Source organism: Erythrolamprus reginae, chromosome 9 (assembly GCF_031021105.1).
Source record: "Erythrolamprus reginae isolate rEryReg1 chromosome 9, rEryReg1.hap1, whole genome shotgun sequence".
Classification (NCBI taxonomy): domain Eukaryota; kingdom Metazoa; phylum Chordata; class Lepidosauria; order Squamata; family Dipsadidae; genus Erythrolamprus; species Erythrolamprus reginae.
The window spans coordinates 2,013,892-2,040,278 of NC_091958.1; the positions used below are offsets into that span (position 1 = coordinate 2,013,892).

Below are 26,387 nucleotides of genomic sequence, written 5' to 3' on the forward strand. Positions count from 1 at the left end.
GAAACAAAACAAAACATTTGGGAAAAGTAATTTCCCCACTCTTTTAGAATGTTCAATCAGAGAATTTTTCCTCATAACTTGTTATTTTGTTAACGTATTACTTTGCATTACTTTTGCTTTAAAAAAAAAATCTGTTTTTTGAGAATTTATAATTTATATTATATTGATTGATTGATTATTTATTTATTTATTGGATTTCTATGTTGCCCCTCTCCCAAGTCTCAGGGTGGCTTACAACATATAAGAAACAGTAAATTACAACAACATCAATCCGATTAAATTAAAATTACATAATAATAATAATAATAATAATAATAATAATAATAATAATAATAATGTACCGGTAATTTATTAGATTTGTATGCCACCCCTCTCCGGAGACTCGGAGCGGCTCACAACAATTACAGCAATATAACAAATCCAATAATAAAAAGACATCTAAAAACCCTTCATTAAAACCATATCCCTAAATATTAAAATCAATCACACCCATTTGTGCAACGATCATACAATCATTTGTTGGCCAAGGGCTAAGATCTAATCGGCCCAAGCCTGATGAGTCTTTAGGCTCTTGCGAAAGGCGAGGAGGGTAGGGGCAGTGCGAATCTCCGGGGACGCCGATTCCAGAGAGTGGGGGCCCCCACAGAGAAGGCTCTTCCCCTAGGCTCCACCAAGCGACATTGTCTAGTTGACGGGACCTGGAGAAGGCCGACTTTGTGGGACCTGACCGGCTGCTAGGACTGATGCGGCAGGGATCCATTAGGCTTGGAACCATCCCCACGTGACCCATCACAGATGGTGGCTTCCTTCTGATCCTTCCGAAGCTGTGTTTTGGAGAGGAAAGATCGAGCCATCCTGCGTCTGAATCTCAGCTGTCGCCAGCAGCCCTGGCTTGAGCCCAGAAGAGGAAACAGCCCCGAGGCTTTGCTCGTGGTAAAATTAGCCTCTGACCAGGCCTGGGGAGAATGTCCTTTTGGCCTGGGGTGGACAGCCCAGCCTGCTTTCCTTGGCCGAGCAGCACCACCTGTGCTTGCTGTTGCCTTTCTGCTCCCTCGCTTGCTCCGTGCAAATGTCACCACCTGTTTGCTGTTATTTTCCCCCTCCCCCCCTTCCAGCTCAGCTTTCCGCCTCGATAAATATTAATGGGCGACCTCGAGGCGACTCTTTGCCCGACCGAAAGGTGCCCTTTGGGGAACGGTCGGCTTCTTTTCTGCTCTGCTCCAGTTCTTCCACAAATGGGATCTGTGTTAAGTGCAGCTTCTGGGATGCTGGCTTGTTATTCCAGCTGTTAGCCAGGCTCAGACAGTGAGATGGTTTTTTTTGCCTTTGGGGAGGGTATTGGGGTTCAACGGGAAGGGTTTTGGTTCAAGGACTGACTGTCCCTTTCAGGAGCTTCAGCCAGCAAGGCCAGGGCTGGGGATTGTGGGAACTGTAGTCTAAAAGGTCTGGTAGGTGGCAGAGTGGTTTAGATGTGCAGTATATAGTGCATGATGAGGTTGAAGGAAAATATAGAGCTGCCTTTTCACCAGCATGTTTGTTTGTTTGTTTGTTTATTTATTTAGTCCAATACACAATGAGGGTTTTAGTGGATATATATCTATATACGCATAGTAAAATACATGATGAAGGTTATAGAGGTGATACTCATAGTAAAATATATCTAAGAAATAATAGAAAAGATATAGAAATAGAACATATCAATGAAAGAATAGAAGAAGAGATATAAGAATAGAAGAAAGGTATAGGAGATATAGGAGAGCAATAGGACGGGGTGGAAGGCATTCTAGTGCACTTGTACTCGCCCCTTACTGACCTCTTAGGAATCTGGAGAGGTCAACCGTAGATAATCTAAGGGTAAAGTGTTGGGGGTTTGGGGATGACACTATTGAGTCCGGTAATGAGTTCCACGCTTCGACAACTCGGTTACTGAAGTCATATTTTTTACAGTCAAGTTTGGAGCGCTTAATATTAAGTTTAAATCTGTTGTGTGCTCTTGTGTTGTTGTTGTTGAAGCTGAAGTAGTCACCGACAGGCAGGACGTTGCAGCATGTGATCTTGTGGGCAATACTTAGATCTTATTTAAGGTGTCTTAGTTCTAAACTTTCTAGGCAATCAATTACAGTGGCGCCTCTACTTAAGAACATTTCTAGATAAGAATTGGGTGTTCAAGATTTTTTTTGCCTCTTCTAAAGAACCATTTTCTACTTAAGAACCTGAGTCAGGAAAAATTTCGCAGCAAATTTGAGAGCGGCACAACCTCCTGCTTAGACAGGAAACCCTACACTACCTCAGACAGATGGTTATCCAACCTCTTCTTAAAAACTTCCACTGTTGGGGCATTCACAACTTTTGGAGGCAACTTCTATTCCACTGATCAACCGTTCTGACTGTCAGGAAATTTCTCCTTAGTTCTAAGTTGCTTCTCTCCTTGTTTAGTTTCCACCCATTGCTTCTTGTTCTAACACGAAACATTTTTCTAAGATGAAACATTTTCTAATGCTACTTAGAGACCCTCCCGCCTCCATTGCAACTTCTCCCCCAAATATTGGCTGCCCTCTCTAGTTCCCCCTGTCTAGACGTGGGCCACCTGTGGAGCAGGGGATCCCTGGTGGATCAGAGAGCACTGGCTTTGGCCTCGTGGGATGAGGTCACACAATCTGCTCGATCCCTCAGCATCAGGCATTCAGTGATGACATTTCCCCCAAATGCAAAATGCAGCGCAGCTGTTGGAAGAGGCAGAGCTTGGAGGGCTGGGGGGGAATACGAGCGCTCTGTCGGTGGCTGGCTGGGTGGCGCTTATGTGGGAAAGCTCCTCAGCCAAGCTAGGGCTGTCACTTTGGGGATCTCTGCTCCCCAGCTGGCTAACCAAAGCCAGGCCCTGGTAGCTTTTCCCATTGGCCTCTCAACTCGCCCCTCCAACTTATAAGCACAAGGAGGGGAGGGGGCTTTCCTACCAGCAGGAGAGCACATGTTTGGCCTGCTCAAGTCTCCAGCAGCCCACCGACCCATCTCACCTCTCCCCATCCCAGGACCACGGGGAACTCTCACTGGTTGGGGGTGGGCTTAACAGGCTCTCAAAACTCTGTATGTCCAATCACACTTGGCCAATAAATCCTATTGTGTTGTATTGTATCCTATGCTAAACCCATCTTATCCTTATGTCATGCTATGCTGGGCTAGGCCTTCCTAGATGGGTTGAAATATCCAGTATCTCAGGGGTTGCCACAAAGAAGGAGTCAACCTATACTCCAAAGTACCTGAGGGTAGAACAAGAAACAATGGGTGGAAACTAAACATGGAGAGAAGCAACTTAGAACTACGGAGAAATTGCATGGCAGTCAGAACGGTTGATCGGTGGAATAGAAGTTGCTTCCAGAAGTTGTGAATGCCCCAACACTGGAGGTTTTTAAGCAGATGTTGGATCACCATCTGTCTGAAGTATTGTAGGGTTTCCTGCCTAAGCAAGGGGTTGGACTAGAAGACCTCCAAGGTCCCTTCCAACTCTGTTGTTATTAAATGCAGATCCCAGGATTCCATGCTGCTGCCTTGGAGTTCTGGGAGCTTCTCTATGGCACTGAGTTTCCAAAGATCTTGAGCACATTTTGGGGGCAGGAAAATGTCTCCGATTTGAGGGGTGTGGGGTTCTTGTCCCAGGAGAATTGGGGAACAAAATTTAGAGGAGGGGAAACTTCAGTGTAGCCTGCTTTCCTTCTGGGTTAACTTTGAGGCTCTGTCATGATGAATTTCATGGGGAGTGGAGGGGATTCCTGGGGAAAAGGGCTTTGGAAGGTGAGTCTGCAGACCCCCCTTTCTCTCTGATGGGCAAAGAGGAGGCATCCCCCCAAGAGAGGTGAGACCCCCTCCCCAATTGGCTACCTAGCCCGTTTTCCCTTTGCTGATTGCGAAGCATCAGGCGAGGAAGTGTGTTCCAGGTGGGGTGACCTTCATGTTCCCCCCCCAGCGCCCTGGTGTCAGACCCCCGCCCAGGCCCTCTTGTCCCTGGCTGCTCAGGTTGCTGCACCGAGGCGCCCCCGCCCCAGCCCCCTCCTCAGTTAGCCTGCCTTCTTCGCGGTCCTCCGAGGCGGCTTTTCGGGCGGAGGGGGCCTGGCTCCGCGGCGGGTCCGAGCCCCCCCCGCCTCCCCCGCCCGGGGCATTTCCTCTCGGCGTCAAGGAGGCGCAGCGGCGGGCGGGCGGAGGGAGGGAAGGGGGGGCAGCGGCGTCCCTCCTGGCCTTGGCGGCCCGCCCGACCCTCCCCACCTCCTGCAAACGCGGCGGGCGGCGGGGGGAGAGCGAGGAGCCGGCTCCGGCGGGCGCGGGGCTTGGCTGGCTGGCTGGCGGGGGGAGCGCCGCTGGTGGTGCGGAGGGAGACCCTCCTCCGGGAGGGAGGGGGCCAGGCAGCAGCCAGCCAGCCGGCGGGATGGCGCTTCCGAGTTCGCAGCCAAACTTTGCACAGGCGGCGGCCGGCCGAAAGGAACGCTAGAGCGGGCGCGCCTCCGGCCGCAGCAGCAGCGGCGGCGGGGAGGCTGCGGCTGGGAGTCCGCGAACCGCCGCCAACTAAACCGCCCGCCTCTCCGGCCGCCCGGCGCCTTTGCAAGATGAGCGGCCGGCCCGGGGAAGCCTCTTCCAGCCGCCGGGCACGATGAGCGCTCCTCCTCCTCCTCCGCGGAAGGAGGCGCCGATCTCTCGCAAACAGCGGCTGATGGCCTCGCTGGCGTCCGGGGACCAGGCTGCTTTAGCGGTGAGGAGCCCCGGCCGCCCGCCCGCGTCCCCCTCCTCCTCCTCCACGGCGCTCTGCTGCTTCGTCTGCGGCGGCGGCATCAGCCGGGGCAAGGAGCGGAGGCTGCAAGTGCGCCCGGCCGGCGCCCACCAGCCCTTCTTCCCCTTCCTGCAGCACCAGGAGCCGGCGCCCGGCGCGCGGGAGGTCAGCGCCGAAGGGTGCGCCCTGGTCTGCGCGGTCTGCCGCTGCTTCCTGGCCGAGCAGTGGGACGCCTTCGAGCGGGCGCGCACGCCGGTGGAGAAGCGCATGTACTGGCTCAAGCGGCCCTACCAGTGCGAGGGACCCGCGGCGGCGGGCGGAGGAGGGACGCGCCGCGCGCCGCAGGAGTGGAACCTCGCCTACGCGCTGGGCACCGACGACGAAGACGAGGAGGAGAGGCCGCCCGGCAGCCGCCCCGACGACCCGTCCCTTGGAGCGCCCGCGCCGGCGGGCGAAGACTCCTCGCTCTCCTCGCTCTCGGACGCCGAGACCTCGCCGGAGCGGGTGCCGCGCTTCCCTAGCCCCGAGGAGCGGAAGAGGCCCGGCGCGCATCTGCCCGCTCGCCAGCTGCGGCCGCCCCCGGAAGAGGCGTCGGGGATCCCCTTCCACCCGGGGAACGGGCTGCCACTGGCTCCCAAGCCTCGCAGGAAGCGGCAGGGGCCGGTGAAGCGGCGTCGGGCGAGCGGGGATTGGAGGGCCGCCATGGAAGGCTTCGGGTGGCATCAGCCCGGCTCGGAAGCGAGGCGAGGCGAGGGGGCGGCGAGCGAGGGGCCCCGTCCGCCGTCGGACCGCTGCTCATCGGAGGAGAGCGAGATCAACATCACCAGCGACGAGGAGGCGCGGACGGCGCGAGGCACCACCGGGGGAGCCCCGTCGAAGGGCCCCGGCTTGGCCTGCTACGTCTGCGGCTCCCTCCTGACGCCGGGCGCGCAGCAGCGCATCCACGTGCAGAAGCAGGAGAAAGCCCCGACGGCGCCCTTCTTCCCCTTCCTCTGGCTGCACAGCCCGCCGCCGGGCGCCCTCCCGCTCAGCCCCGCCGGCAGCACCCTGGTCTGCCCGGCCTGCCACGCTTCGCTCCTGCAGCAGTGGCGCAGCTTCGAGGGCGCCCGCGTGCCGGTCCTCCAGCGGCTCTACATGGTGCCCCGGGCCGCGCCGGCCCCATCCCGGAGAGCCGGGCTGAGCCGAGAGGAAGGGCCTCCGGGGGCCCCGCAGCCCCGCCCGCCTGAAGCCTGCTACCTCTGCGGGGAGGACTGCACCCAGGACTGGCGCCCCGTCTCGGCCAAGGCCCCCAACGGCAGCTCCAAGGCGGCCATGCACTTCCCCTTCCTCAGCCGCCTGCCCTGCCCGCCGGGGGCCAAGGGGCCCGACCACCGTTGCCAGGTGCGCAGCTGCCCCCGGTGCTACCTGGTGCTGCAGGACCTGTGGGCCATCTACCGCGCCTGCCGCAACGAGCAGTGGATCGCCTCCGCCCAGAGCTTCCTGGGAAGGTACCAGCAGGTCTTCGCCGCCGTTGGGGAGGCCGAGGCCCTGAGCGCGACCCAGACAGGCCTGGCCTCCGCTTGCTACATCTGTGGTGCCGTGCTGGGCCCTGGCAAGGAGTTCCAAGTCAGTGTCAACCCTGCCGCCGGCCGCTTTGGTGAGAAGGAGCCCTTTTTCCCTTTCCTGGCGGTGTATCCACCAGCGCCGCGAGCCAGGCTAGCTGACGCCACGGGCATCGTGGCCACCTGCCTGCTGTGCTACCACGACCTCCTGGCCCAGTGGCTGCAGCACGAACAGGGCAGCGCCCAGCACCCCAGCAGCGCCTGGTCCCGGCAGTACAAGGTGGACACCTTTGCTTGTTTTTTCTGCCGGCGAGAGAAGAAACGCCACCTTGGATTAAGAGCGGTGCCAGTTAGCCGGCTGCCCATCTTCTTGGGCTCCTTCCGGGGTCCGGGCACCTTGTTGGTGGATGATGGCAAGTGGCTGACCATTGGGGCTTGCCCTGAGTGCGCCGTGCTGGTGCTGGCAGGCAAATCGGCCGTGGCCCGGGATCTTTTGGCTCTGCCCACAACCGGGCCTCCGTCTCTCCAAAAGGTAAGCTTCTGGTGGGGTTTGCTGCCTTTGCACCACCGTTGGAAAGGCCGCGGCTCTTCAGCAGTTGCTGGGCTGGGAGCCTTTGATGTATCGCAGCATCGAAGTTCAGCCAATGAATTTCTATCCAGGCAGGTGTGTGAGAATGCTGGAGCGGTGTTAGTAGAAGAAGCACATACCGTATTTTTCAGAATATAAGACGCACTGTAGTTTTTGGAGAGGGAAATAGGGGAAAGGATCTGCTTACCAGGTATTTATCTGGCTAGTGTCCTTAGACAGCACATTATCTTATCCCCTAGTTAGGGCTTTTAAAAAAACCTTATTTGGAGAGAGTAACAATGAAAGAGCTTGCAAGCCAGCAAGAGCTGGGAACATCATTAGCACCTGGAAAGAAACATTCAGAGCAAGTAGATCAAGGGAAAAAACCCTGCAAAGACTTAAAGCTTGGAAAACATTCTTTGCAGAGAGTAACAATGAAAGGGCTTGCAAGCTGGGAACATCGTTAGCACCTTGTTAGGGCTGGAAAGCAAAATCTTGCAAGAGGACATGCGCATATGTGAGATTTCGGTGATTTTCGGTGGTTTTTTTACCTCTGCACATGCACGAAAGCAAAAAAGTCACTGAAATCTCGCAAGGCCATGCATATGAGATCTTGCTTCCTGCGCATGTACATAAATCTTCCTGCGCATGTGCAGAAATCTTCCTGCGCATGCGCAGAAGCCAAATCTGGGTCCCGTTGACTAAACAATGCCATTTGGTGGGACCCAGGGGAAGAGCCTTCTCTGTGGTGGCCCCGGCCCTCTGGAACCAACTCTCCACGGAGATTAGGACTGCCCCCACCCTCCTTGCCTTTCGCAAACTTCTGAAAACCCATCTATGTCGCCAGGCATGGGGGAATTGATATACCCCTTAGCTATTATAATTTATATATGGTTTGTTTGAGTTGCATGATTATTTTTATAAGGATTTTTAAAATTGTTTTTAACTATTGGATTTGTATATTGTGTATTGTCCTTTTGTGAGCCGCTCCAAGACCTTGGAGAGAGGCGGCATACAAATCTAATAAATTATTATTATTATCTTGCTCCGAAATGCGCGCATGCCCACCGGTCAGCACCGTTAGCGGCGGTAAGTTGGAACCCCCGCCTGAGTGGGTTGGTCTCATTTTGCCAGTGCCCCTTGAGTCCTGCAGAATGGCAGGGGTCCCAACCAGAGCCATTGCCCATTAAAAGTCTCATGAGTCATAGTTTGCAGGCGAGCGTTGGCTGGAGATGCGCAGAACTTCCTTCCCGTCTCATCCTGGCAGAGTAGAGCGCTTCCCTGTGGTTTGAGTCCTTTGCAGCGAAGGCTTTCAGGGTTGGCTTCTGTTCTTTGCAAGGAAATAGTTTTGCTCAGCTGTGAATGCGAGGGAACCCCAAAGGCCAGGCTTGATGGATCTGCCCTGGTTTCAGTCTGCTGGGTTCAGAAGGGTCCTTGGCTTGATTGCTCTGAGCAGCATCCTTAGGGGTCTAGAGAAGGCTCCTCTGTTGACTGCAGATAATTGTTTGTTTAGTTACTTAGTTATTTAGTTATTTACATATTTAGTTATTTAGTTATTTAGTTATTTAGATATTTAGTTACTTAGTTACTTAGTTATTTAGTTATTTTATTTAGTTATTTAGTTATTTAGTTATTTAGTTGCTTAGTTGCTTAGTTGCTTTGTTATTTTATTTAGTTATTTTATTTAGTTATTTAGTTTCTATGTGCCCAACTCCCGAAAGACTCTGGGCAACCTATGGCCAAAAAAAATATATCCAAACATTATAAAGAACAATTTAAAACCCCATTAATTAAACCCCCCACACACATCTCTTCTGTGGCCAGATCAGAACTCACCCAATCAGTGGCCCTAGGCCTGCCAGCAGAGCCAGGTCTTTAAGGCTTTCTGGGAGGCCAGTAGGGTGGGGGCAGGATGGATTTCCGGAGGTATATGAATCCAGAGAGCTGGGGCCACCACAGACAAGGCCCTCCCCTGTGGTCCCGCCAACCAGCATTGTTTACCCGACGGGACCCGGAGAAGGCCGACTCTGCGGGCTCTTATTGGTCATAAGAACCTAAGAAGAGCCCTGCTGAATTGGGCCATCGAGTCCAGCATTCTGTGCCACACAGTGGCCTCCCAATTGTCCATGGAGATCTTGAGCAGAAGGAGAAGGCAAGACCCTCCTTTTCCCTTGACCCCCAACAAATGGGACCCAAGGGAACCCTGCCTGCCTCAACCAACATAGAGGGGCACTTGGACATCCATTTCAATAACCACTTATATACTTGGCATTCCTGAATTTGTCTCATCCTGTCTTGAAGCTATTCAGACTGACAGCTGTCATGACCTCTTCTGGAAGGGAATCCCATAAAACAAGGACCCTCTGGATGAAGACATATTTCCCTTGATTTGCCCTCACTTTCTTACCTATGAGCTTTAGGGAGGGCCCCCTTGTCCTAGTAGTGTGTGATAGAGAAAATAATTTTTCTCTATCCACCTTTTCTATCCCATGCAAGATTTTATACACTTCGATCAAGTCCCCCCTTAAACGCCATCTTTCAAGGCTGAAGAGACCAAGGCCTTGCAACCTGGTTTCGTAAGGGAGGGGCTCCATTTCCTTGTTCATTCTTGTTGCCCTTTTTTTGCACCTTCTCCAGTTCAGCAAGGCTTTGGTCCAGGCTGACTGAGGAATGACACCTCCCATGTGGATGAGTGACCCAGAGATATTTCACCTCTGCTTGTATATTATTTGTTGCCTGGAAACCTTTGTGAGAGCAACTTTTATGACCCGTGACAAAGTTGAACAGTTCAGAAATTACAAGGGCCAAGAAGGAAGAGTATCTCAGGAGTACCTTGGACAGTAGCTGGGCCCCTCGGAGGTTGCTGTGGAATGGGAGGATGAGGAAGGAGAGGCTTCTGGAAGTTTCTCTCCTGTTTTGAAAAACTTTATTTATTTATTATTAGAGTTGAAAGGGACTCTGCAGGTCATCAAGTCCAACCCCCTGCCCGAGCAGGAAATCCTATAGTACCCCAGCCAAATGGCAGTCCAATCTCCTCTTGAAAATGTCCAGAGTTGGGGCATTCACAACCTCCGCTGGCAGGCCGTTCCGTTCCACTAGTTGATCGCTCTGACCATCAGGAAGTTCATCCTTATTTCCCAGTGGAATCTCTCCTTGGTCAGTATCCATCCGTTGCTCCTGGTCTGGCCCTCTGGTGCCCTGGAAAATAGAGTGACCCCCTCCTCTCTGTGGCAACCCCTCAAATACCTATATACTGCTATCATGTTCCCCCAGGCTCTCCTTTTCTCTAGAACAGAGGCCTCCAACCTTGGGCGCTTTAAGCCTGGAGGACTTCAACTCCCAGAATCCCCCAGCCAGCTTTGCTCTGCCCCTGCTCTAGGCTGTCCATGCCCAAGTTCCCGCAATCTCTCTTCGTAAGTCTTGGGTTTTAGTCCCCTCATCTTTTCTGCACCTTCTCCAGAGTTTCAATGTCTCTTTTGAAGTGTGGGTGACCAGAACTGAATGAACTTTGCAGCCCAGAAACATGGCAGGAAAGGTTTCAACAGGAGATGCAAAACTCACTTAAGAAGCGTCCTGTGGAACAGCAGCAAAAATGGGGGGCGGGGGCGGGGGACGGGCCTTGATTGTGGTCGTAAATTGAAGACTATGGCAGGGAGGGAGCTGGTTTTTTGGGAAGCCCAGTGAAGGTCAGCGCCTGACTCAATTGCTGCTTGCTTTTCTTGCTTTGGGTTTTCCTTTCCCTCCCTGGATAATGTCAGGAGTTCACAGAGGGCTCTCTCTCCCCCCCCCTCTTTCTTTCTCTCTCTCTCTCTTTCTCACTCTCTCTCTCTCTTCCTCTTTCTTTCTCTCTGTCTCTTTCTGTCTCTTTCTTTCTCTCTCTCTTTCTCTCTCATTTCTCTTTCTTTCTCCCTCTCTCTTTCTGTCTCTTTCTCTCTCTCTCTCTCTCTTTCTCACTCTCTCTCTCATTCTCACTCTCTCTTTCTCTTTCTCTCTCTCCCCTCTCTCTTTCTCCCTCTCTCTTTCTCTTTGTCTATTTCTTTCTCTCTTTCTCTCTCTCTCCCTCCCTCTCTCTCCCTCTCTTTCTATCTCTGTCTCTCTCTTTCTCTCTCTCTTTTTCTCTCTCTCTCTTTCTCTCTCTGTCTCTCTCTTTCTCTCTCTGTCTCTCTCTTTCTTTCTCTCTCTCTCTCTCTCACTCTCTCTCTCTCTTTCTCCCTTTTTCTTTCTTTCTTTCTTTCTTTCTTTCTTTCTTTCTTTCTTTCTTTCTTTCTATCTCTTTCTTTCTTTCTCTCTCTCTCTCTCCCTCCCTCCTTCTCTCTCTCTCTCTCTTTCTCTCTCTCTGTGTTTTCTGTGCCAGGCCAGGGAACAGGTGGTGCTAGAGGATCCCGCCCCCCCCAGCCCCGAAGTCTTGCAGAGCCTTGCCTGTCATCGCAGGGATATCAGGCGGGACATGTCCACATCTGTTTCCCTCCAGCATTTGTCATCGAGAAAGGAAGGAGGGTGGGAAGCTCCGATAAAAGCCCATGGCTCCCTGCCCGACGGAGGAGGGACCTGCTAGGAAGTCCGCTGGCCGCCTGGTTCCACCGACAAATAAGGCCCCCACTTCGCCAACTTTCTGGGAGGGAAGAAACCGAAGGGTTGTGTTGTGAGTGGTGTGTCCCAGGCAGCCCCACGCTTTTTTTCCCTTTTGCTCTTTTCACAGATCGCCTGGCTGCCAAACAGCAGTTCCTGCTTACTTTGGCAGCCTGTGCCGGCATCTGTTTCAGGAAAGGCCCGTGAAAAATGGCCCGTTCGGCTCTGGCTTGACTCACCGCAGGTGGCTCTTGACGCTTGCCTTCTGGGGGAAACTGGAGCCCTTAAGACACCCTTTTCTTTTTCTTTTTAAATTTTTTTTTATTATTTTATAAAAATTTATTTACATATATACAAAACATAAAAGTTGATCAAAACAGAAAACAATTAAGTCTTAGCATGGTATAACAATTTGTGAACATAAAAATTTATAGAGAAGAAAAGGAGGAGTGAGAAAGATGGGAATAGAAAAAAGAGGGGAGAGGGTAAAGAGAACAAAGGAAATAGAAAAAATAAAGAAAGTAAAGGGGTTGGTGAATATCCGGGGAAGCTGTATTGAAAACGGGAATCAGTTCCTGATTTATAAGCTCATTCCCTAGTATCAGGTTAGCCGTCTAGATATTTAAATGCTAGCGTTGAATTAATCTAAATATAGAGATTATAAACTTTATTAGTAAATATTCTGTCAATATATATCTAAAGTCTCTTATTACTATAGCAAAAAAATGAGAAAACTATATATCGGATTTGTATCTGGTCGAGTTTGTAACCAATTATGTAACATGGTGATCTCTTTTTTTCTCTAACCAACTGTAGAAAGGATCCCAACAATTATTAAATGAGGATGTTGATTCATTCCTAACTAGTATAGTTAATTTTGTCATCTCTGCACAGTATTTAATTTTTTTGATTATTGCATCTTTCGGAGGTATATCCTCGTTTTTCCACCACTGTGCAAAGACACCCTTTTCTAACGGAATGAAATTCAGTGGTGAAAAAAAGTCAGGTTCTACATTTAGGCAAGAAAAACAAAACACACAGTATATGTGGTGCCTTGCTCAATGGTAGCAACTGGGAGAGGGATCTTGAAGTCCTTGTGGGCAACCATTGAAATAGGAGCCAGCCATGTGCAGCAGCTGCCAAAAAAGCCAACACAGTTCTAGGCTGCATGAACAGAGGGAGAGAATCAAGATCACGTGAAGGGTTAATACCACTTTATAAGGCCTTGGTGAGGCCACACTTGGAATACAGCATTCAGGTTTGGTTGCCACGATGCACAAAGGATGTTGAGACTCTAGAAAAAGTGCAGAGAAGAGCAACAAAGATGATTAGGGGATGATTGAAGGCTAAAATATATGAAGAATGGTTGCAGGAACTGGGCATGGCTAGTTTAATGAAAAGAAGGACCAGGGAAGACACGATAGCAGTCTTCCAATATCTCAGGGGTTGCCACAAAGAAGAGGGAGTCAACCTATTCTCCAGAGCACCTGAGGGTAGAACAAGAAGCAATGGGTAGAAACTAAACAAGGAGAGAAGTAATTTAGAACTAAGGAGAAATTTCCTGACAGAACAATTTATCAGTGGAAAAAGTTGCCTCCAGAAGTTGTGAAGGCTCCAACACTGGAAGTTTCTAAGCAGATGTTGGATAACCATCTGTCTGATGTAGTGTAGGGTTTCCTGCCTAAGCAGGAGGTTGGGCTTGAAGACCTACAAGATCCCTTCCAACTCTGTTGTTGTTGTTGTTGTTGTTGTTGTTGTTGTTGTTGTTGTTGTTGTTGTTGTTGTTGTTATCATTAAAGGGCCAAACAAAGCATTGTGGATGTCAAAAAGCTTTGGGGCCAAAGCCCTGCTGTGGGGCCAGGAAGCTCACTGGACTTTTGGGTTGGTTGGATAATTTGGCAGGGTAGCTTTTTCTTGGGTCTCTGGAAAGCCTAGATAGCCGAAGGGGTTCTGATCTGTTTGTCCAGACATTGTTCCAATAATGCACAGCGCCCGAGCATGGGATGAAGACCCTCACTGGCCCACTGGGTGGTCACGGAAGGCCATGGATTCACCCAACCTGGGGTGAATCCACTTGGTTTCACTCCCCTTTGCTTCCACATTCTTAAAAGATGGAAACTCGGTGGACAAGAAAATTGGGAGCCCAGAAGGCTGCTTGGCCAATGATGGGGGCCTTAATAACAGGAGCCGCCTGCTGTGATTGGCAGCCAAGGAGCACCAGGTCAAATAGGTGTGAGAAGATTCTGTTGCCCTGAAAGGCAACGTCCGGCCTTGGGTCAAAAGTGCCTGGTGCCCCTTCGTAAAGAGATATTCTCTTGTACAGGTATCTAGGACAGGAAAGGCAGAGAACTGGGATTTTCAGAAGGAAAATATGCCGTATTTTTCAGAGTATAACACGCACCTTTTAAAAGAGTGGAAATGTCGGTGCGTCTTATACGTCGAATACAGCCATTTTTGGCTTCCCAAAACCCTGGCCCCACATTTCAAAAAATGGGTCCATTTTTTGCAAAAATGGGGTAGGCAGAGTGTTTGGGAGGCCTGTAGAGTGTTCCTGGGGACTGGGGGTAGGCAAAAACACCCCCATTTTTGCAAAACAAACGGTCCATTTTTGCAAAAAAAAAAAAAAGATGTGTAGAGGTTTTGGGAAACTTGCAGAGTTTGCCTGAGGGCCAGGGAGGTCAAAAACATTTTTTTCTTACTTATCTTTTTGAAATCTTGGTGCGTCTTCTACACCGGTGCATCTTATGGTCTGGAAAACACAGCGTGTTGCCATTTGCAAGTTCTTGACTTTGATAGTTAGGTAAGTAGGGAGGGAAGGAAGGAAAGAAGAAAGAAAGGAAGGAAGTAAGGGGGATAAAGAAAAAAAGGAGAAGAGGGAAGGGTGAGAGGGGAATAGGAAGGAAGGGCAAGGGAAGGAAGGAAAGATGAGGGAGAAAGAAGGAAGGAAGTTAGTTGAGAAAGGGAGGGAAAAGGGAGGGAAGGAAGGAATGGAAAGGGTGTGAGGGAAAGAAGGAGGAAGGGAAAAAGGAAGGAAGGTAGGAAAGAAGGGTGAGAAAGAGGAGGAAGGAAAGAAAGAAAAGGAAGGAAAGAAAAGGAAAGGGAGAAGGAGGGAGAAAGGAGGGAGGGAAGGAGAGAGGAGAGAGGGAGGGCAGGAAGGAAGAAAGGAAGGAAAGACGGAAAGAAGAGCAAGCCAACTCCTGTTTTATGCTCACCAAGAGTCAAGGAGATCACTTGGTGGTTGGGCTTTGGTGGGCCACGCAGCAAAGTGGGTCTTGATTTAACAGCCCCTCCTAATGGGGCTGTGGGCCTGGGGGTTTCCTCTTACACTCTAATCTCCAGGAGGACAATTTGTGGGAAGCTCAAGTCATTAAAGGGAGCGAAGGGGGAGGAAAATGTGGAGTTCTCCGGTCTGTTGGTGCGGCTGCGTTTCCGCTGGTTGGCAGCCAAGCTAATTTCTGCATTTCTGAGCAGGCTACAGCCCATCTGCTCTTTGGCTGGCATGGCCCACTTAACCCACCCAGGCCATTAAGGGCTGCAGCCTTGCAAATCGATGCAGAGGAAGCTGAGCAGACCACCGGGGAGGAGACCTTTTCCCAGCCCACCTGGGCAGATCCTAAAGGGGGTGGGGGCTTCCTTTGGTGGAAGCTCAGATGGACTTCACAGGATAGCCGTGGACAGCAAAGAAGCCAAAAGTGTGGAGTCTTTGAGTCTGCCAGAAACTGCGTTTGGAACATGAGGATTCTGTTGCATTAAGTTGGAATCGCTACCTTAAAATAGAAGGAGAGGGAGAGTGAAGCTACCGGCCATCTCCTTCAAGCAGATAATAATAATAATTATTATTTATTTTATTTATTAGATTTGTATGCCACCCCTCTCCGTAGACTCGGGGTGGCTCAAACACAATAAAACAGTTCATAACAAATCTAATAATTTACAATTTAAAATATTTTAAAAAACCCATTATTAAGCAGACATACCTACAAACATACCATACATAAATTGTATAGGCCCAGGGCAAATATCTCAGTTCCCCCATGCCTGACGACAAAGGTGGGTTTTGAGGAGTTTACGAAAGGCAAGGAGGGTAGGGGCAGTTCTAATCTCTGGGGGAAGCTGGTTCCAGAGAGTCGGGGCTGCCACAGAGAAGGCTCTTCCCCTGGGGCCTGCCAACCGACATTGTTTAGTAGACAGGACCCGGAGAAGGCCCACTCTGTGGGACCTAATCGGTCACTGGGATTCGTGCAGCAGAAGGCGGTCTCGGAGATATTCTGGTATGTTATCCTATGTTAGAAGCCTTTAAGTCAGTGGTTCTCAATATGGGGGTCGGGACCCCTTTGGGGATTGAACGACTGCTTTATGGGGGTCGCCTAAGACAAATTTGCCACAATGTTAGGAGCTAAAGCTTGTATTCTGATGCCTTGGAAGCTAGAAACATAGAAAATTGACGGCAGAAAAAGACCTCCTGGCCCATGTAGTCTGCCCTTATACTATTTCCTGTATTTTATCTTAGGATGGATCTACCGGTATGTTTATCCCAGGCATATATAAATTCAGTTGCTGTGGATTACCAACCACATCTGCTGGAAGTTTGTTCCAAGCATCTACTACTATTTCACTAAAATAATATTTTCTCACGTTACTTCTGATCTTTCCCCCAACTAACCTCAGATTGTGCCCCCTTGTTCTTGGGTTCACTTCCCTATTAAAATCACTTCCCTCCTGAAGCTTATTTAACCATTTAACATATTTAAATGCCTTTTGATTGTGTCCGCCCTTTTCCTTCTGTCCTCCAGATTATGCAGATTGAGTTCATGAAGTCTTTCCTGATACGTTTCATGCTTAAGACCTTCCACCATTCTTGTAGCCCATCTTTGGATCCATTCAATTTTATCAATGATTTTTGTAGGTGAGGTCTCCAGAACTGAACACAGTATTCCAAACATATTTGGGTTATTATTTGTCAAGTGGACTAGGTGAAATTAAAGCCTTATTTGAAAAGAAACCATCACAAAAACAACATATATGATAGGAAAAAAACATGCTTTTTCTAATGAAATACAAATGAAGATGAGAGCACTGTGTTTTCTCATCTTTAGTCATCTTCATTTTCATTAGAAAGAACACATTTGTTTCTATCATATATGTTGTTTTTGTGATGGTTTCTTTTCAAAGAAGGCTGCAAAAATCAGTCAAGTGGACACCTGGTCCACTTGACAAAGAATGACCCATTTTTACAATCTGACCAATCAGGCGTTGACAGTGGGGGGGGGGGTGTCCCTCTGACTTTCCTGCCAATCAGCTTCAAGCTCTGTTGGGAGAATTGGCACTAGACTTATGGTTGGGGGTCACCACAACAAAAGGAACAGTATTAAGGGGTCGCAGCATTAGAGAGGTTGAGAACCACTGCTAAGTGGTGTTTTTTTTTTTTCAAACGTGGCCCCTTTAAGATGGGTGGATTTCAACTCCCAGAATTCCCTAGCCAGCTCGGCTGGGGAATTCTGGGAGTTGGTCTACCAGCCATCTTCAAAGTTGCCAAAGTTGAAAAAACACTGCCCACAAAGGATTGCCTGTTGTATATAGATCCAGCCAGACAAAACAACGAGATAACAACTTCTCATCTTCTATTTAGAACGACACAACATTTATAAGGCATTTCTGGGAAAGAATTCAGGCGCCACTTTGGATGGGTTATTTTTTTAAAGAGGGGGCATCATTTGCACATGCCTGTAAGTCTACTCCAAAGTAAAGTTTCCCTCCATCACAGTCACCCCTTTCCCTGCCTGCCCGCCCAGAAGTGATCAGTAGATTGTGATGTGCAAGATTTCGGTTCCTCAGCTGTGTGTAAAATTCCAAGAATTTATAGGGATAACTCGCTCTTAAATCTCTTGACACTGTTTTTGGACGTTGCTCAAGCAACTTGAAACCCGTTGAAACAATCTCCATTGTTGGTAGTGTTGTTTATACAAAAACAAAAAAAAGGCAACGTACAGCCCAAAGTACAGATTTGCCTTTAATTGGGGAACAGGGCTCCCCTGAGCATGCTTAGATTTCCTGAGATGCAAACTAAATAACAGAAGCCGAAGGAATAAGAGAAGATGAGTACTAAGTCTTCAGAGCTTTCTGGGTTTTCACCAGCTCAGAAGGACATGAATAAAGGACCCTCCTGGATCTTGTTTCTGAAACTTGCCCACCTGTTGAGTTGCAAAATTGCCCCCTGCAATTCAGCCCGGCTCGCCTGGGAGTTGGTGGTTTCGTCTCTGGGCCAGACCATTTTTCCTTTTCCTTTTACTGAAGAGATGGATCACATGCTTGTCCCATGGGGCTTCCTGACCCTGCTGGAGGTTGTGTGTATGTGTGTCTATATGTATGTGTGTAGAGGGGAGGCCCAGTTCCCCTATTCCTTAGGAGTAGATGGGACAAAGGTCTCTTCCCGCAAGGGAACCTTTGCTGTTTGGCTGCAGCTGATTTTGGTGGGGTGGGTGAATGGGTGGGCTCTGGTAGTGCTAATAGCTATTGACACACACTGGCAAAATTGGCACGGGTGGTTAAGAAGGGGGCTTTCCTTGTAGACATTTGTCCTCTGTCCTTGTCTCTCTTGGCTGCAGTCCATCTCTCCCTCTTTCTCTCCTTTCTCTCTCTCCATTCTCTTTCTCTTTTCCTCTCTCCCTTTCTCTCCTCTTTCTCTCTCCTGTCTCCTTTTTCTCTCCCCTCTCCCCTCCTTCTTTCCCCTCTCTCCTCTTCTTCTCTCCTCTCTTCTCTTTCTCCCTCCTTCTCCTTCTTCTCTTTCCTCTCTCTTTCCTCTCTCTTTCTCCTTTCTTCCACCCTCTTCTTTCTCTCTCCTCTTTCCTTTTTCTCTCCCCTCTCCCCACTTTCTTTCCTCTCTCTCCTCTTCTTCTCTCCTCTCTCCTCTTTCTCACCTCTTTCTCCCTCCTTCTCCTCTTTCTCTCTCTCCTCTCTCTCTCCTCTCTCTCTCTCCTCTTTCTCCCCCCCTCTTCTTTCTCTCTCCTCTCTCTCTTCCTCCCCCTGCCGTCCCTCCATTCCTTGCCCCTTTCTTCTCTCTCTCTCTCTCCTTCTCTCTTTCTCTCCCTCCCCCTGCTGTCCCTCCATCCCTGGTCAACAGCTGTGCTGTCCAGAAGGAAACAAAAAAAGGGGGGGAAACTTTTCTGAAAGGACAGCCTACGTGCCTATTTGCATATTTCCACATGAAGAAGGCTCAGTATGCAAAGCCCTCCCCCCCTTTTCCTCCCCTCCCCGCCTGCAGGGGACTTCATCTGTTCCTCCTCCTTCTCCAAGTTGATCTCTCCTCCTGCAGCTTGCAACCCAGGAGGCAGCTTCCCTCCCTTGGGGACAGATAGACACCACCCAGGGTGTGAGGGTGGCAGCCAGGCCTTTCTGGGGCTTCCTGGGGCAAGTGGTGGGTTTACCGCCCACACCACCGTGCAGCTTCTTTTGAAGTCTGGGGTGTGTGTTGGTGGTGGTGGTGGCTCTTCCTCTTGGCCCCTCGAAAGGCCCTGCATGTCCCTCCCATGCTACACAGCCTTTAAGGGGTGGGTGGGTGAGGAGGACCCCTCCCTCCTTCCGAGTTAGAGTGGAGGGGTGGAAAAGTGCCTGGAATGATTTGCTGTCTTTGTTGCCCTTTGAGCTTGAGCAGGTCAAGAGTGTCTCTTCCCTCGAAGCTGCACAAAGACCTTTCGCCTTTTACTACTTTGGGGGAGGGGGGCTCGGTTGACCCGACCGGCTGCCCTACTTTGTGGGAGGGCAGCATGCAAACCTCTCTCTCCCCCTGCCCCCCCCCGCCTGCATTATTTCCAGCCTGGGCCAGGAAGAAGGCTTCAAGTCCCCCTCCAGGCAGCCTCTGCAAATCCCACCCCTCCCGCCATAGGAGACCCAGTGCTGGGCATCCTCAGCACACTTGGCCCCGCCCCTTAGCACATTAGGCTCCACCCCTGGGATGGTACGACTTGCTTGGGGGTGTAAGGATAGACTTACAACCTTACATCGGAGCCTGAAATTTCCGTCGCTAAGTGAGAACTTGGCTGGGTGAGTTTTGCCCCGACTTTTATGGGCACCATTGTTAAAATGAATCGCTGCAGTGGATAAGATAGTCGCCTGGCTGGTTTAAAAAAAATTAATTGAATTTTTAAAACAAAAAACATATGTATTTTACCTAACCTTGGAATGTCTGTCATAAAACTAAATCTTACCTATCTATATCCTAACATATCTAGAAAAGCTTTCCATCTTCGTTCTCATAAGATCTTTTCAATGTGATGCATTTAAGTTAATTATTTTCCTTCTTGTTCTTTTTTGCAACCAATTGTACCATTTATCCCAAATCTTATAGAAGATTGAGTCTTCTTTCTCTTTTACTGTATACGCATTTATTTACATTCCCTTCTCGTTCAGACTTTTGGTTGGAGATAGGTACATTTTTACCTTGTTTTTGTTAACGTGTTGCTTTGCCTATTTACATACTTGCGTACTTTTCTATAAGTTTGTAATATCATCTCTTGGGCTATCTTTTTATATAGTTTCTTTCCTTTTTATCCTTTCTTCTAACTTATTATAGAAGTTCTCCCCTATTTTATAATAGCCGGAATCCTCCTTCCCTTCTCGTTTTCTCGACAGCTTATCCATCTCTTCCCAATGCATCACAATCACCTGCCTGTTAAGTGAATCTGGTTTCCGCCAGAGATTTTTCAGGTCACAAAAGACCCCCCTACCCTCCCGCCCCCCAGAGACTACAAAGGATAATAAATATGAGTCAGCTGTCAAAGATCTGAACTTTGATCGCCTGGCCATGAAGATGCTTCGATCCAAAGTCACTTTTTCCCCTGTTGTAACTTTGAACAGGTCACTCACCAAAGTCTCTTTACCTGTACACCATCTGGCTCTTCCCTTCTTCCCTGCCTCAGTTTCTTCCTTGGCAAAAGTGTGAAGCGAATTCTCCTCCTTCCCGGAGGTTTCTGGCCAAGCCAGGCTGTGTTTCTCCTCCAGCGCCGTTTTTTTGGCAGCGGCACATTATTAGCGGTGCTCAGCCAAAGCATTTTTCTGGCCGGGACTGAGTGGCGGCATAGCCGAGGCCTTCCTCCGCTCCAGGGAGAAGGAAGGAGCCAAAAACGCAGCGGTTCTTCCTTGTCCAGAGTCCCTTCCACCTCCCCTGCAGTGGGTCTTTCCTGCCTCCCCCCTTTTTTCCTTCCAAGAACCGCCTGCCGCTTCCTCCAAAGGCCCATCACTCATTGTCTTTCTCCCTCTGCATTCTTCCCTGCTGCTTTGTGATGGGATGGGTGTCATTGTGTTGAGTTTTGGAGAAAAAAAAAAAGACACGCAATTTCCCTTACTTTGGTTGCATACTTCTCGCTTTACCTGTTGCTTATCGGCATTCGACATTTTATTTTGTCAATCAATTATAGGATGGTAATTTGTACACATAAACATTAGATAGGTAAGGATAACAAGTAATGATAGAAGACCATAGATAGGACATGAACGGTAGACATGATGGTGTGCTTATGCGCACCCCTTATGGACATCTTAGAAAGGGGGAGAGGTCAATTGTAGATAATCTGAGATGAATCCTGCAATCTGCAACTACTACACTGCAAAAAGGTATAGACCTCAAAACCTGACCGGGGCAAAACAATAGACGTAATTTATGTAGACTTACAAAGTCACTCCTTGCTTGAGAAGGTAAGAGCGATGGCAGGGGGTGGAGAAGTGGCTGGGGCAGAGACTGAGAGGGTGGAGGGAAAGAGAGAGGTGTCAAAGGGATTTTGTGGTCCCTAGTGTTTTTTAACAACCAGTTCTCTGCCCTAATAACCATCTGGGTAGGTGTGGCTAGGCGGGGTCATGTGACTGGTGGAAGTGAGTGATGTTGAATTGGCCATGCCCACCCAGGTTTTGTGGTTCCCACTGTTTTTCTTTTCTATGGGAAACGTTGTGTCCAGATGGCTCTTTGAGTGTTTTAAGGTTGCAGACCCGTACATTTAGGGCGTAGCTGTTAATTCTCTTATCTGAAATAGTAGAGAGTCTCCTGCTTTTGTGCAGGAGGTTGGACTAGAAGACCTCCAAGGTCCCTTTCAACTCCTGTCATTCTGTTATCCGTTCACTTCCTCTCTGGTGAAGAAGAGCTGGTCTTCTTCAGACTTGGCAACTTTACAATGGGTGGATTTGAACTCCCAAGAATTCCGGCTGTTGTTGGCCGACTGAATTCTAGGGTTGGAAGTCCAACCCATCGTAAAATGGTCAAATTGGAAGAATATTTGCTCCGGAGCCTGACGAGATGGGAAGGACCATCCTTTGATTCCCTGTGAGAGACCTAATTTGGCCTTGGATGCATCCTGACACCTGGTCAGTTGCACCCAAGGCCAGGTGGGGCTGAATCCCCTTGGACCCCTGCCTGGCCAAGAGACCCCCTTTATCCCTTTAAGACCCCGTCTTTGCTGGTTGTTTGTGAGTTCATAGAGCTGTGTCTCGGGCCAGAGATCTACCCTGGGGATTATTATTATTATTATTATTATTATTATTATTATTATATTTATTTATTTATTTATTTATTAGATTTGTATGCCACCCCTCTCCGTAGACTCGGGGCGGCTCACAGCAATAGTAAAAACAATGTACAATAACAAATCTAATATATTTAAAAAATATCTAAATACCCCTTATTTAAAAGCAAGACATACACACAAACTTACCATAGATAAATTATATAGGCCTGGGGAAGATGTTTCAATTCCCCCATGCCCAACGGCAGAGGCGAGTTTTAAGAAGTTTGTGAAAGGCAAGGAGGGTGGGGGCAATCCTAATCTCTGGAGGGAGCTGGTTCTAGAGGGTCAGGGCCACCACAGAGAAGGCTCTTCCCCTGGGTCCCGCCAGACGACATTGTTTAGTCGATGGGACCCGGAGAAGGCCAACTCTGTGGGACCTAACTGGTCGATTGGGATTCGTGCGGATGAAAGTGGGGGCCCCCCAGAGGTCCGGTTCCTCCTCTTAGTTGGAGGAGCGTAGAGGACAGCCACATGGGCTGCTGGGAGCGTTTGGCTGTGAGAGGCAACGGAGGCTCCAGGCAGGCGAGCAGGCGTCCGCGCAGATGGAAACTTGATTACCCACAGCTCAACAGATTGTTTGACTTATTTTAAAATCAAGCAGATGGCGGCAACAGGAGTTTGTTTAAGTTCAGCCCTGAACTGGGCCAGTGTTCCCGGGGCAGGCCTGCCTGCCAAAAGGACTTGGGTCATCAACAAACCACCTCTCTCTCTCTCCCCACACATGCTACACACAAACACACACTCTCTCACACACAATTCCTCCCTCCCTCCCTCCCTCTTTGCCGCAGTTCTTATGTTCTTCACTTCCCCTGATTCAACGCTTTGGCTCTTTCCACATGAAGCCTCTTCTTTCCTTTCACGGAATAATAGAACAATAGGGTTGGGAAAGGGGACCTTGAAGGTTTTCCAGTCCAACCCCCTGCCCCCCACACTTTGGGGGGGGGTTGCTTTCAGTTCTGAAAAGGAGGAAAGAGAGAGAGAGAGAAGGAAGAGAGGCAGGGAGAAAGGGAGAGGGACAGAGGGAGGAAGAAAGGAATTGTCAAATAGAAGGGAAGGAAGGAAGGAAAGAAGAAAGGAGAGAGAGAAGGAAGGAAGGAAGAGAGGCAGGGAGAAAGGAAGGGGGTCTGAAGGAGGAAGGAAGGAATTGTCAAATAGAAGGAAAGGAAGGAAGGAAAGGAGGAAAGAAGAAAGGAAAGAGAGAGAGAGACAAAGAACATAGAACAATAGAGTTGGAAAGGGGATCTTGAAAGTCTTTCAGTCCAATTCCCTGCCCCCCCACTTTTTTGGGGTGGGGGTTGTTTTCAGTTCTAAAAAAGCTTCTCTGATGAGGCATCTTCAAAGAAAAACAAATCCAGTTGCCTTTAGTAAAAGTGTCTTAGGGACCCCCTCCCTGGATTGGAATCGAGGCCTGGGGGTCCCAGGTTGCCTGCCCTGGGCTTGGGGGGGGGGTCAGCCTTTATCCCTTGCAGAAGCCCAAACACCTGAGATACAAGCTGTCCCTCAACCGCAGAGTAAGGACAGGGGAGAGTCTTGGCTCAACCTGAAATTCCCGCTGAGCAGCTGACAGGTGATTAGTTCGCTGTGGATGAAAGGGCCGGATTGGAGGCACCTGTGGGAAAAAGAGGGGGCCAGCTTGGAGGGTGTGTGTTAGATGAGGGCTTGATGGCACCTGAATCTCAAAACTGGGAGGTCCCACCATTGTTCAGCTGCAGAGCTTGCAAAGCTCAAACAATGCCTACCGTTGCCTTGCGGTTGGTTGTCTTTCGTACAGCTTTTGTGTGGTTCTTTGAGTGGATTTGCCAGCCCAGCCCCTGCAATTTGTAAAGTGTGATTTACTTAAGCAAGTTGTGGATACCCAGCTCCCGTGTGTGTGTGTGTGTGTGTGTGTGTGTGGTGTGTGTGTGTGTTGTTGTTTTTCCTCCCAGCCAACCACACTTCTGTAAACCATGGCTTAATGCAGCCAGCTGAATAAATAATGCAAAAAGAAAAAAAAAGTTGTTGGAACACACCTTGATGTCAGTTGCCATGATTGATGTTGGTGAACCTGCCAGCCCACTTCTGACCAGTAAAGTCAATGGGGGGACATCGGGCTGGGGAATTCTGGGAATTGAAGTCCACAAGTCTTCTTAATTGTTTAAAAACCTTTATTTACATTAATAAAAAAATGTAAAAAATATTTACATTAAAAGAAAAGAAAAACATACAACACACAGTATGACAATAATATAAATTGGACAGAAAAAAGAATAAAGAAAATGTTGAGAATAAAAGAAATAAAGTGAGAAGGTTAAGAACAAGATTAAAGAAAGAGAGAAAGAAAGAAAGAAAGAAAGAGACCTTTTGTCAATTATATAGATGACATCTTAATCATAAACGACCTTTAATTTCAGTTGTCAGGTAGCTGTAAATTTCCCTTCATGTTGTGAGGTTATTAAGTGAATTTGGGATGTGGGTATAATTTTGTGTAGTAATTATGTTTTATCTGGGTAATCCACAGTTTTTGAGGGTTGAGTTATGGATTTTAATAAACGTCTTTAGCATGGCTTGATCAATGTCTTTTACTATTCAATCTATGGGTTGTTTTCAATGCACGTCTTGTGTTAAGGTTGGATGAGGTTGTTGCCCAGTTTTCTTCTTTTCTTAATGATATTGATGTTGATCCGTTTTGGGATAAGACAGCAATAAACCTGGTTTCAGTCCAGACTTGATTGACAGGCCCTCCAGTGACATTCAAATTTTGAAGATTTTTTTTTTGGTTAATTTTTTTTCTCTCTCCACAATTTGATATATAAATGAAAGGCAAATAAGGAGCTGTGATGTTCCTTCAATACGCCAGGGTGATTTGACACAAAAATATGTAACCTTTCCCTGGTGCAGAGCTGAAGGGATTGGATATGGTAGCCTAGAGGATAATTCTCTGCCTTACAAGGCAAAGGTTGCAGGTTCAAGTCCCAGTGGGTATGGCTAACTGAGGAGGCCAAAATAAGGTCTATCCTAGTCTCCTTTAATTTTCAAATTCAGCAAAAAAACATGTGACATATATATATATATATATATATATATATATATATATATATATATATATATATATATATATATAAATAAATATACGTTTTCGTAGATTTTCACGGGTACAGGTATGACGGTCTTGGTATATTCGGGTTTCTTCCCGTGTAGGATTTGGAAATTTCTGGCAACGTTTCGATGAGGTCCCACTCATCATCTTCAGGCTGGTGTTTCTGTCCTTGTTCTAAGGCGAACACTGCGAGACCTGAGCTGCCTTCCTTCTATAAATACTGGTGGCTGGGTGTGGTTTGATGGCTCAGCAATTGCCTGCTGGGTAGAAACTTCCTGGTGAGTCAGTGGGGTAACATCTGGGGTCGTTGATGTAGCTGAAGTATGCTGATTAGTTAATGGTTGTTGATTAGGCGTGATATCCTGAGTAGTTGGAGCTTGCAGGCTACTTGATTGTTTTGCAATATGTGTTCTGAGTCTAGTTTCTGTTTTTATGGCTGGGTTACGTTTGAGGGCTGGTTTCCAGATGTCTGGTAGGCGGGAAGTATCATCCCGCTTGTTCATATTTTGGGGATATATATATATAACAATTGCATGTACCTTAAAAAATATCAATAGCATACATGTATACATTTTTATCCAATATCATGAATATTGGAGTTTTATAGCTTTAGATTATATTCAACTCCTTTTTATTGTTCTGTATCTATTTGTATTTCTATTTATATTATTATTATAAGCCACCTTGAGTCCTTCGGGATTGGCTGGCATAGAAGTCGAATAAATAAATAAATTTCTCCCAGGCAAGTCTTAAAAGTTGCCAAGGCTGGAGATCCCTAGTAGAAAGTCTCCTATTTGAGCAGAAGGTTGGACTAGAACAAGGGTAGGCCAAGTTGGTTCTTCTATGACTTGTGGACTTCAACTCCCAGAATCCCTGAACCTATCATGCTAGCCCAGGGATTCTGGGAGTTGAAGTCCACATGTTACAGAAGAGCCAACTTTGCCTACCCCTGGACTAGAAGACCTCCAAGGTCCCTTCCAACTCTCTTGTTGTTATTGAATTCCATATTCCATATACTTTCCAGCCCTCGGTGATGTCACTCTGTGGCAGGAATGCCATCTATGTGGTCATTTTTCCGAAAGCCACAATGAGGGTGTGTGTGTGTGTGTTTGTTTCATCCCCATATGATGAAGGAACGCCAGGCATGAGGTTCACACAGGGCGAAAAAACCAAAGTCAGCCCTTAGATTATGGGTTATCCCAAAGAAGGCATCTGCTTGGGGTCACCCGAGGACTGGGGTGAGTCACACAACAACGGTCTTGAGTTGTGAAGTTCAGGCGTGGTCTTCTTCCCCGACTTTGACCCACCTGGGGGGAGCATCAAATAG

At 48.6% G+C, this 26,387-nt stretch overlaps 1 protein-coding gene across 4 annotated transcripts in view; it reads left to right on the forward strand.

Moving 5' to 3' along the window:
* Window positions 1-4,639: 4,639 nt before the first annotated feature.
* Window positions 4,640-26,387, forward strand: part of GSE1 (Gse1 coiled-coil protein) — a 319,547-nt gene continuing 297,799 nt past the window's right edge. For all 4 annotated transcript variants that reach the window (XM_070761849.1, XM_070761851.1, XM_070761850.1 and 1 more), the window contains exon 1: window positions 4,640-6,829. In XM_070761849.1, the coding sequence (XP_070617950.1) occupies window positions 4,640-6,829 (2,190 nt within the window). The remainder of the gene's footprint in view (window positions 6,830-26,387) is intronic.